General features: G+C 39.6%; 1 protein-coding gene across 1 annotated transcript in view; it reads left to right on the top strand.

The window, feature by feature from the left end:
* LOC124795319 (hydrocephalus-inducing protein-like) overlaps positions 1–12977 on the top strand; it is a 54085-nt gene that overhangs the window by 29444 nt on the left and 11664 nt on the right. Inside the window, exon 3 of the mRNA XM_047259290.1 lies at positions 9616–9761. Coding sequence (XP_047115246.1) covers positions 9616–9761 — 146 coding nt within the window. The remainder of the gene's footprint in view (positions 1–9615; positions 9762–12977) is intronic.

Genomic DNA, 12977 nt, shown 5'->3' with positions numbered 1-12977 from the left:
GAGATGGTGGAGAAAATTTGCGGACAGGATAAGGGAAGTTAATGACTATACTTATGAGTTGTGTCAGAGTGATGAAGTGAATAGTGTTCTGTGCAGGAGTCATTGTCATCACCCATCTAGCCCCTTCCCTGTTCCCATTTCAGCACTACACAGCCCTCTACTCCATCAACGCACCCAGTTTTTTAATTCTCTCCTTTTCTGCTAACCCCCTCCCTCCCCCCCCCCCCCCCCCCCCTCTACCCCCACCCCCCATTGCCCTGCCCTCCATCTAACCTCCCAACTGCACCTAGCTGCCCTAATCTTTCTCCACCCATACCCTGCTATCCCTCTCCCTCATTACCCCAGCTTCCTCCTTACCCCTCTCCGCATCTGACCAGTCGTTGTTGCCTAGGGTGCAGGAGATTGATCCAGCCACCCCAAGTTTGATTATTCCATTTTTTGGCAAGGCATCTAAGGACCTAGTAGATAGTGTCGGAAGTTCCATGCGGCTTTTCGCGGATGATGCTGTAGTATACAGAGAAGTCGCAGCATTAGAAAATTTTAGCGAAATGCAGGAAGATCTGCAGCGGATAGGCACTTGGTGCAGGGAGTGGCAACTGTCCCTTAACATAGACAAATGTAATGTATTGCGAATACATAGAAAGAAGGATCCTTTATTGTATGATTATATGATAGCGGAACAAACACTGGTAGCAGTTACTTCTGTAAAATATCTGGGAGTATGTGTGCGGAACGATTTGAAGTGGAATGATCATATAAAATTAATTGTTGGTAAGGCGGGTACCAGGTTGAGATTCATTGGGAGAGTGCTTAGAAAATGTAGTCCATCAACAAAGGAGGTGGCTTACAAAACACTCGTTCGACCTATACTTGAGTATTGCTCATCAGTGTGGGATCCGTACCAGATCGGTTTGACGGAGGAGATAGAGAAGATCCAAAGAAGAGCGGCGCGTTTCGCCACAGGGTTATTTGGTAACCGTGATAGCGTTACGGAGATGTTTAATAAACTCAAGTGGCAGACTCTGCAAGAGAGGCGCTCTGCATCGCAGTGTAGATTGCTCGCCAGGTTTCGAGAGGGTGCGTTTCTGGATGAGGTATCGAATATATTGCTTCCCCCTACTTATACCTCCCGAGGAGATCACGAATGTAAAATTTGAGAGATTAGAGTGCGCACGGAGGCTTTCAGACAGTCGTTCTTCCCGCGAACCATACGCGAGTGGAACAGGAAAGGGAGGTAATGACAGTGGCACGTAAAGTGCCCTCCGCCACACACCGTTGGGTGGCTTGCGGAGTATAAATGTAGATGTAGATGTAGATGTAGGCCAAGCAAAGGGCACTTGATGTGCATTTTGACACATATGTCATGGAAAGTGCGTGAAGGGACTCTGAAAGATTTGTATTTGGCCATTCAGCTGGCAATTCAATGTGAGGAAATAGATGTGGCAACAGGGGTACGCGAGGGGTAAACAGTGTTTATGGCAGATGTGAAATATTTTAAGTGTGGTCATATGGGACATGTGCAGAGGCAATGTACCCAGTCACCTAGAAATAGAGGAAGGGGTGGAAATCAGCAGGGTGGAGGATGGAGAAGTGGAGATAGGAGAGGTGGACAATCGTTAAACAACAGAGGGGGCCCAAGACCCACCTAAGGGAGTTCCTGTTTAATTTCAGCACTACGAATATGTATGCAGAGGTGGAATGTTCAGTGGTACGATCTGTAGGAACTAAAAAGTTTAAGATTTTGTTGGACACAGGGGCACAAGTGTCAGTGGGTACTAAGAAGTTAATGGGACGAAGGAAGCTAGACCCACCAAGTGTTAGGTTGTGTGGAGTGGAGGATAAGGAGGTCATGCCTTTGGGGTTGGTGACAGTTGACTTTCGCGTAGGGAAAGTCCGATTTAATGGATGCGTGGAGGTAGTACCATGGGTAAGTGAGGGCTACAACATGATCCTAGGAGTAGATTTCTTGCATCAACGTCGTGCCAAATTTGACCTTGGACAACGAACTGTGGAACTTGGTGGAATGTTATTTCTGCTAGGGGAAACTGTTGTCAATGCAAAGCTGTCATGAAGGGAGTTCAATGTAATGAACAAACCAATTGAACCATCTAAATTAACATTAAGGCTTAATTCGCATGAGTGTGTGTCTACTGGCACCGGGAAGTCGCTTTGGGTAAGTGTGGAGTCAAATCTACCTGTGGGTACAGTATGTGTTATTGAACCATTGGAGGATAATGAAGATTTGGGTTCAATGGGTTGTTTTGTGAAATGTAGTGTTGTACACGTACAGGAGGGGAACGATGGGCAAGTAGTTCCCATGAACGTGGATAATTTTAGTGTTGTAGATGAGAATTTGAGGAAAGAACTTTTAGTAGCATATTTAAATGTACCAGATGATGAAGACTGGTGTTCAAGAGGTAGGCGAAGCGATCAACCACTAACTGCTGATAGAACTGCATTGCGTGACAAAATTAAACATTTGAAAGGAGAAGAAAGAGAGCATATGGAAGAATTATTGTGGGAATTTAAGGATTTCTTTTTCCACAAGGGGCGTTGCCAGCAACTGCATGGTTCAACATAGGATACCAACAGGGAATGAAGCACCTGTTTACCATAAACCATACAAAATACCAAGGTATTTTCAGCCAATTGTGGAGGATTTCATTGATCAGCAGCCAGCAAACAGTATAGAGCATAGTAATAGTTGCTGAGGAGAGAGCCTTGTCATTGCGCCTAAAAAATCTACGGATGGAACTAAGAAATACAGGTTCTGTTGTGACTACCGATACCTCAGTAATAAGACAGTAACAGACGCATACCCCATTCCAAACATATCGGAGACTTTAGATCATTTAGGACTGTGCCAGTACTTTTCTATGATGGATTTGATAAGTGGTTATCATCAGTTAGAGGTGACTCCAGAGGATCATCCAAAAACTGCTTTCTCTACACCTGGAGGCCATTGCCAGTACATTAGAATGCCATTCAGCTGAAAAATGCTCCGGCAATGTTTCAGAGGTTGCTAGACAGTGTCTTGAGGGGTTTGAAACCACGGCAGTGTCTTGTCTATTTGGATGACATTATAGTGTTTCCAAGTAGTGTGGAGCAACATAGCGGTTAATGGAAGTCTTTATGAGTTTAAGAGCAGCTCTTTTGATGTTGAGCCTGGAGAAGTGTCATTTCGCATTAGAAGAAGTAAAATATTTGGGTCATATTATCTGTAAGGATGGAGTGCGAATAGATCCGAGGTTGGTACAGGCTGTAAGTGATTTTTAGGAACCAAAAATAGTTAAGGAAGTGCAGTTATTTATCAAACTTTCCAACTTCTATCAAAATTTCATGAAGGGTTTTGCAGATTTAGCACAGCCGTTGATGCGATTGTTATGGAAGGGTGTGAAATTTGAGTAGACAGAAGAGCGTCAGAAAGTATTTGACAAATTGAAAGAAGTGTTAACATCAAGTCCAGTTCTTGTGTTTCCAGATTTTAAAAAGTTGCCTATACTAGCATGCAATGCATTGAATCAAGCATTAGGGTGTGTTCTTAGTCAGGAAATTGGTGAGAAAGAACATCCTGTAGCCTATGTGTCTAGGCGGTTGAATGCAGCAGAAAGGAATTACTCAACAACTGAGAGGGAGATGCTTAGTGTAATCTATGGAATCACATATTTGAAATGTTATTTATATGGGAGAAGATTTCAGGTAGTGACAGGTCATACTGTGTTTAAGTGGTTGTTGGGGTTGAAGGATCCATCCACTAGACTCGTTAGATGGGCTGTGAGCTTAGTGAATTGAACTACGAGCTGGTGTACAAGCCTGGGAAGAAGCAAGGTAATGTGGATGCACTAATTAGGAAGGTGTCAAAAGTAGAAGTCAAAGGGTATGACATAGCAGTATGGCAAGAATTACAGGACGCGGACAATGATTGTAAACAGTATCAGACACAGACACAATTTAATATGTACGACGGTCTTCTGCGCAGGGAATCGAAGTTAGGACCAAGGGTAGTAGTGCCAGTCAAGCTGAGGGATGAGGTTTTAAAGGAAGCACATGATCACATGATATCTGCTCATGGAGGGTGGAGAGCGACAAACAGGTGAGTGGTGAAGAGGTATTGGTGGAGAGGTAGGAAAGTAGATGTGGACCAGTATGTCAAGAATTGTATACTGTGAGCGCAGAGAGCAGATGTGAGTCGGAAACAGATACAGCTACAATGATTACTGGAAGCAACATGTCCATTCTCTTTGCTGGGGATTGACATCTTGGAACCTTTCAGGCGAACACCATCAGGGAACAGATTTGTTCTGACAATAATAGACCATTTTTCAAGGTATGTGGAGGTGGTGGCTATCCCAAATCAAAAGGCAGCAATGGTTATGCAAGCATTAGTAAACAACTGGATTTTGAAGTTTGGTGTACCAGAGATAATAATTACTGATCAAGGATCCAACCTTATGTCAGGTTTAATGAAGGAACTATGTAAACTGTTGAGCGTAATGAAGTTGAGGATGAGCGCACTGCATGCACAGGCCAATAGAAGGACAGAACGAGTACACAGAACAGTCGGGAAGATGCTGAGTTTTTATGTGGATTCTCATCACCATCAGTGGGATGAGTATTTGAAGCATAGTGTATGTGCATACAATGCAAAAGTCCATACAAATATTGGTTTGTCTCCACATCAGGAAGTGTATGGGTGAAAATGCCATCACCATTTGATTTAGTGAAGCTACAGAAAGGAAGGACCGGTGAATCTGTACATCAATTCGCAAGGATAATTCAGGATGTTTGGAAATAGGTACAAAAGACGAATGCGAAGGCTTTGGAAAAGCAGGAAGATGCAGTAAAGCGGAAAGGAAGTTTACCAAAGTATAGAGTGGGGCAATGGGTAATGCTCTCCAGCACCTATATGCAAAAAGGGAAAACGAAGAAGTTCCTCTCAAGGTGTCAAGGGCCATACCAAGTTGTTGAAACCACATCTCCCATTAATGTTAAGCTTCAGCTGCCAACTAGAATGACGATAGTACACATTGGGTGGTTACGGCCATTTAAGGGTTGCCCAGATGTGATTCCAGGCATGTCAAAGGAAGGAAAGAAGAAGAAAGATAGAGTGAAGAGAGGTGCTAAGCACAGAGAAAACCAGGAAGATAGAGTACAGCATGAAGTACCGTATGCTTTGTGATCTAGAAAGTAGTAGAGTATTAGTAAATTTTTTGTTTTGTTTTTGTTTTCTTGTTATGTATCATTGGGTTTGCATATATTAACTAGGCACTGTATTTTCTTATTTGTGTTTTCAACTATTGTGAGCCTGCTCGGGCAGCAGTCTTTTGAAGAGGGATGAAGTGTGATGGTGATCCCTGTCCTCAGGTCACTGAAAAAGGAAGTGTAGCATCTGACGTATGTGGAGTGTTGCTGGAGGAGAAATCAATTGCAGTTCTGGAGAAATAAATGAGTCGGAGGTAATTTTGTGGCAAATCCATAATAAAAATGTGTGGTCGATGTCAGAAGCATACGATTTCCTGTTTAAATTTTTAGTTATCGACAGTGCTCAGTCAGTGAAGTTGTGTGTATTGCACCAGTTCATATAATGTAAATTTAAGAATGAAAGTAGTCACACAATTGGTGTTGAGTGTGAATCAAAAACAGCGAATGTTGGAGTAAAATCTGTGAAGCTACAAATATAAGACACGTGCATGGTGCAGTTATTTTTAGCCAGGGGAAAAGGAACAGACTGTGCAAGGGACATTGTGGAGACAAAATTGAGTTTTCAATGGGTTGGGATGCATTGGATCTTCTCCACCCACGAGAATATGGTAGTAGTAGCAAGTTGTTTTGAGTGGGGGGTATTTGCAGAAGAGAAACATATAGAGCTCGATGGAAGCAGAATTTTAATCAATGGAACTAAGTGTAACATAATAGGACCAACCTTCCATCTGCCAGCACCAATTTCAGGAGTGTCGCAATTGGATGTTACACAGCCACAGTTGTACTGGCCAGAAGCCCCTTTAGAGTTTTTGCCAAGGCAGAATCTGACCTTGTTAAATCAAACTCTGGAACCAGGTCTGTTGAGATCCATAAACCAGTTAATTTTAGAGCAAGAGGGATGCATATCAACTGAACAGCTTGTTCAACATGTCGCGCTTGTTCAACATGTCCCTCTGTATAGGGAAAGGCAATGGCAAATAACGATTATTTTGAGCACCTCTGTGCCAAGTGTCATCACAGACTTAACTTTATGTGTTGCCTGCTTTCTGATCAGGCAGAGAGCTAATTCCAAAAGGGAACAGGCTCTTGGCCTTATTTTGTCAAACAGTGATGGTATGTGCTTTGATACAGTGACAGTCCTGTAATGGTATGGACTTATGAATTATATGCTCTGACAATGAAAGATAAATACAGGGTGCTTCACAAAGATACTCCAATATTTTAATATGTTATTCTACAAGTGAAACTAAAGAAAAAAGTTCATATAGACTTAGGTCCACAAATGTTTAGTTATGGAATTATAGCTAATAAGAGATTCTGCCTGAAATGTAGCAACTTTGCTAATATGAAGCCATTGCAAAACTGTATGAGGTTAAAGTAAAGCACAATTTCTATTTATTTTGTTGTTACTGATCTGCTCCCAGACATGTGTCTACAACAGTTACTATGTGGTTTTACTTAAACACACTCTTGTTATTATTTTCTTTCACTGAACAATACAGGAAACTACCTCACTTCAAGGTTAGGAAATGACTGAAACAACTCACTACAATGACATAAATGTTTCTACATTCTTAATTGAAAGTAAACAAATTTACTTGTATAATAGTGTTTGCTTCTCTGGATGTTCTCAAAACTACTGGAGATACATGCCTGGGACGTGTTTCATTAGATTCACCAGACCAATAACAACAAAATAAATTAAAATCATGCTTTATTGTAACCTCATACTGTGTTGCAATTGCTTCATATTAGCAAAGTTGCTAAATTTCAGGCAAAATCTTTTATTGGCCATAACTCCATAACTAAACTATTGTGGACCTATGTTTATATTAACCTTTTCCTTCAGTTTTACTTGTAGAATAACATATTAAAATATTTGCATATCTTCATGAATCACCCTGTATGTGTTCAATTGTTATGACGTGAGCCTCAGGGTGCAGTGGATTTGTCCTTAACTTCCTAACCTTTAGCAAATTACAAGGGTGCTTTAACAAATGTACATAAAGTTTGTTCCTTATCTGTAAGCCTGATTTCTAGCACTCAGAATTTGACCAGCTGGCTGTTGACCAATGCTTGCACTACTGTTGCTGCCTGTCAGTTAGGCATTGCAACCATTTCCACATACCTATAAAAATGCTAATAATAATCAGCACAAATTGATTCCCAGCTGCAGTCCTTTTGAATGGTCTGAGGACATCCAACCCACTCAGTTTAAATGGTTCCATCACTTCTTGTAACCTCTGCAAGTGCATTAACTTATGGCTCATACTTGCCCACTGCATGCATTGTACACATCCCCTCACATACCAGGCTACATGTTCTTTCCTTGACTTCCACAAGTAGCATTTGACTACTCACTAAACTGTTGTTCTACAACCACCAGTCCTGACATATGTGATCATGCGCTTCTTTCGACACTTCCTCTGTTAGCTCTGCTGGCACTACTAACTGTGCCCCCAACCTCATTGTCTTACACAACAACCTATCACACACAGTGAATTGTGACTGCAACATGTACTGTCTAGATTCTATGTAAACCTGCTGTGCAAGGTCATGACACAGTGTTTGTATCACTGACACTTTTCAGCTTAATCCACATGTTCCTTACCAGGCTTTGTATCAATTCATACTTGAACTCACTTAATCTCAATGCCCATCTACTCAGGCTATTAGAAGGGTCTTTAAAGCCCCAATAATGGTTTCAGAGCAGCATTGTCTGTTACCACTAGACACTTTTTTCCATACAAATAACATGAAAATACCTGAGTCGACCTACCACAGTAAGTGTCTCTTTTTTACTGCTTAGAAGCGTACACTGCCAGATGTTCCTCTCCATTTAATACTTGACTGAGAACACATCTTGTGTAGCTTAATTGGAAGTGCCAGTTGACAAGATAATCTCTGTCTTGTAGTCCAGAAAAATTATTACTAGAATTGATATTGATGCAATCCTCAACATTCCTTCAAGTGACTGAACTTTAAGCCCTTTTTTAACTGTCGTGTATATGGTCCTGCTACATCTGCAATTCTTTTTATGAATTTTTGCAGTTATTCCCTAATCCTAGGAAAGACTGTAATTCCTTGGCATTGATAGAAATCAGAAATTCCTGTGCTGCTTGCATCAACCTCAGATCTGTATCAACCTCTTCACTGCTAATGACATGCCCTAAATATGTATCTTCTTCCAATACAAAGTGAAATTTTTCTGTACTTAATGTTAAATTCACTGCCTACATCCATCCAAATGTTTATTGGAGTAACACGTAAAAATTTGAAGTAAATTGGTCAGGAATTTTTACTAACAACATTTATTCCTTATAAAGTATACACATATATTTATATACCATATACATTTGCTTACATGATAAATCACAGAAATCTAAAGGCCATAAATTCAACTAAATACTTAGGGATTACAGCTATGAACATTTTCAATTGGAACAATCACAGAGATAGTGTTGTATGGAAAGAAAACCAAAGACTGCATAGGAAGTGCAACAAGTCTACTAATGAGAGTGGTTACACCCCACTTGTCCGCTCTCTTCTGAGTATCATTGTGCTGTGGGTGATCTGCAACAGGTGAGCTGCCTGAGGCTATCAAAAAAATTAAAAGAAAGGCAGCTCATTTTGTATTATCTCAAAGTAGGGGAGAAAGAGCTATGGACATGATATGTGAATTGGGGTGGCAGTCATTAAAATAAAGACATTTTTTGTTATGGCAGGATTTTCTCATGGAATTTCAGTCACCAACTTTCTCCTCCTATTGTAAAAATATTCTGCTGACATCCATCACCTCATACACAAAAATGATCAGCATAATAAAATAACAGAAACCAGAGGTCAGATAGAAAGATTTAAGTGCTCATTTTTCTCATGTGAGAATGGAACAGTAGAGAAATAGCTTGAAGATGGGTCAATGAACACTCTGCCAAGCACTTAACTGTGAGTTGCAGGGTAAACATGTATATGTGAAAATCTGAAGTAAATTGGTCATGCACTTTTGTAGATATTTGATAACAACGTTAAAGAATGACTTGTCTTTGTGTAGTAGTATAGCTTTTATTTATATCTTGATTTACCATAAATATTAAAAAATTATGTAGCGTATGTCTTTTCAAACATTTATTAGAGTATCATGAAAAAATTGGAAGTAAATCAATCAAGAACTTTTCAAGCTTTTTGGCAACTACTTTAAACAACTTGTCTTTACATAGAAATATTGATGTAGCTTACAATATGATTCACATTGATATAAAGTAAGCAGAATTTTTTCTATAGCTCTCTATTATTATTTACACTCTATTTCCATGTAATGTGTCATTTGTGTGTGTCTGTTTCTTTTTTTCTCTTTAATAACTATATGAATTGACAAAAGAGTTTCATTACCTTTCATTTGACTATCAATTTCAGATTGATAACAGTGATTTCAAAGTAGAGAAGGTTGTCACACTTGAGTCTGGTGAGAGAAGAGATGTTCCCATTGTTTTTGAGTCAACCAGTCTAGGAACAGTAAGTGCTACACTTGCCATAACATCTCCTGTTGCTGGTAATTTCAGGTAAGAGGATGTTATGTCAATAAAGCACTCATAAAATATCAACACCAATTTGCTTACTACATCACAAACCATAGTTATGGATGTTTTCCACAATGAGATTGTGGTGCCATGTATTGTACAGATAAATTCATTAATGCTATTAATAAATGAAATGGGTAACAAACAGCACAGTTCACAGCATTCTCCCTACTCTGGAGAAACAGTGACCCACTCTTTCGGAAGTTCTCAGTGGAGCTGATTACAGCACCCTGAACCCAGATCTTGTCAGTTATCCTCTGTATAGCGGCATTGTCCTGTGTATGGATACTAATGGTCTGGTCATGTTGTCAAAGTCTCCTAGAAGCAGTACATTCATCAAGCAGGTCTTAATTAGACACTCAGGACTGTAGCAGGGCTTTATATGGAGGATATGGACAATGTCTCTGCACTTTGGTCTTTTTTAGGAAGATTCATTCATAATCCTGAACTTTGTGTGTGATGTCCAACAAGTGACAAAGGATACTAAATGACCCAAAGAGGCAGTTTAGTAACTTATCCAATAGTCCCACTTTCTGCAGGCATAAAAAGCCATATCAAGTCTCGTGGGTTGTATGTCACTTGTCAGTGCATGGAGTTATAGCACTCTTGGTCCTTCTCCTAGGCATCCAGGATTCATATGTGAGCATGTTATCTTGCTTCTTTGGTCCTGGTTATGAGGTGTTTCATGTAGTCATCTTGAGTATCATCTGGTTGAAACTGGAACAATGTATCATTGTCATTTTGGCCTTGTGACCATGAAACAAAAGGAATATTGTGAATCTTGTAGTGTCTAGCTTTGCTGTGTTTTATGTGACTGTCATGATGGCAGTATTTATGTTGTTCCAGGTGGTTGTAGATGGCTAGTTTGCTCATGTGCTGTAATTTCAAGATATGAATTCCCTCACTGTGTTACTTCTTCATGACTTTCAAACTTAGACATTTCTGACTTTGTTTTCCAGATTCTTCAGTTGTAACAAAAGGGTGTGTCTTCAATAAGACACAAGAACACCACCCAAATAAATCCAAAGAAGCAGAAGCAGTAGGAACCTTAAAGATCCTCCTATAGAATATAGAAGGTCTCAAAAGTGCAATGAACATGGTTGCAAGAGAATTAATACAGGGATAAGATACAGCAAATACAGAGGTATAGCACTAGAAAACTAATTTTCAAGATATTCACAAAAATAACAACAGAAAGAACAAACGAAACAATCAATGAATACCTCCCCCTGAAAGCCAAATAAGATCCAGGGAAAAAGCATCTACTCTGAGCACAAAGGAACTCCTGTTAAAGAATGTATGGGAAGCCCTTGCAGAGAGAGAGAAAAGTTTTATGTAGTATTTATAGACTTCATAAAAGCCTTTTACTTTGCAAACAGTATGTCCATTCTTCCAATACATATACAAATTGTCACTACACCAGTGGCTATCCAAAACATTTGCCTCCTTATCTCTATGATCAATAGAACAGGAGATATGACCCCCTGGAAAATGGGATTTTCACACATGGCTTTTTGGAACATTGTGGTACTGTGCACTGTTGGGCATGAACCGATGTGTACAATAGCAATAATGTAGCATAAATAGGGAAATAAGCAAGGGCATAAGCTTAAAGTCTGAAGTAACGATCACATACTTGTGGTTGTGAGGGGGGGGGGGGGGGGGGAACTGTTTCTGCTTGGAATCTCATTGAAATCTGTGGTGCAGGCAGTTTTTTCACTTGCACACATTGTAACTGAATTACTTTCATACTTTCAAGCTCTTGAGATGCTTTGGGTGATGCTTCATCATATGGCACTGATGTTTGCACGGATGGAATTTGTGACGAAATTATATCACTATTGTCACCTTTTGAAAAAGACTTTACCATGAATCCAGATGGCAATCAATTTTCTCTTGCTTTGGCATTGTTAAGCTGAGACATAGGTATATTTGTATCTCTTACATTCATATTTGTTCACTTGATTCTCGGTATGGATGATGAAAGGAAAATGCCTATACCAGTGCCCAATCATATCCCTCATTACTTGAAAGTCTTTTATAATGAATTTCTGTCTCCTATCAACAGAAATTTCTTCACTGCTCATTCTGTCTGTCCATGAGTTCTTTAAGACTCTCCTCCATTGTTATGTCTCTAACATTAGCAGCCTCTCCTACTGTGCATTTTTCAGAGTCATGGGGTGCAAATTTACAAGAGTTTTTGTTTTGTCAGCTGGTTATTTATTGATTTGATTTCATCTTGTTACACACCATGATTTGATGGTTATTTATTTTATTTATATGTTCCAGCAAATACCACATTCATACCTTCTGTAGCCTGTTACAGACTGTATTCAAATTCATGAAAAAATCTAAGCAAAATTTATGTTTTCCTCATCCGTAGCTATTTCCTCACACAAGAAAATTAAAATAATCTCTTACTTTCTAAGTCGAAAAATTTAGTTTACATAGCGATACTTCAGATATGCACATTCAATATCTTCAGTAGATCCATAACTAACAAGATACTTAATAAAAAGTATATGCTAATTTTTCATTTAGAGCTCATAAACAGAAATCCAAGTTATTAAATACAGTTCATTATACACTACTTACCTTCAGAAGCAAAATTCCAGTACATCCTCAGGAAGGAAATCTGTCACAGTATTCTCACTTTTAAATGTGTTAATCAGCAGGTAATTCATAGGCAACATTTCTTTCTACTGAAATTTTATAGTTTTCACTACTTAATTTCCTTTTGAAATAAGAATATTTTTTCTTCACATTCTAAATTGTTATTTTTATTTCTTTGTGCACCATGGCAAGATCCCCCTACAAATAGCCACCTGCTCCTTCATGGCACTTCCCTCACACTAGCATTTAGTTCCCCATAATCCTTATAATATTGCTTAGTTATAAAAGTTCTGAGAGAATGCAAATACTGTACAATAGGTGTAAAGGAGACCATTCCTAAGTATCAAATCGTCAAGAAGCACACTCAAAAAAAGAATGAAAACTTACTATCTTTTGCTGTAAAACCTTTCTCAAGCTAGTCCCACACACACACACACACACACACACACACACACACACACACACACAGAGAGAGGGGGGGGGGGGGGGGGGAGAGAGAGAGTCACTCGTAAGCCCCTAAATGGCATCATCTAGACAAACAATGCCAGTGCTCCAATTCGGCAGGAGTATTAGATTGGGGGGGGG

This window comes from Schistocerca piceifrons, chromosome 4 (genome assembly GCF_021461385.2).
Source record: "Schistocerca piceifrons isolate TAMUIC-IGC-003096 chromosome 4, iqSchPice1.1, whole genome shotgun sequence".
Taxonomy (NCBI): Eukaryota; Metazoa; Arthropoda; class Insecta; order Orthoptera; family Acrididae; genus Schistocerca; species Schistocerca piceifrons.
Note: the sequence above shows the minus strand (reverse complement) of the source record. Positions and strands in the feature narration are given on the sequence as shown.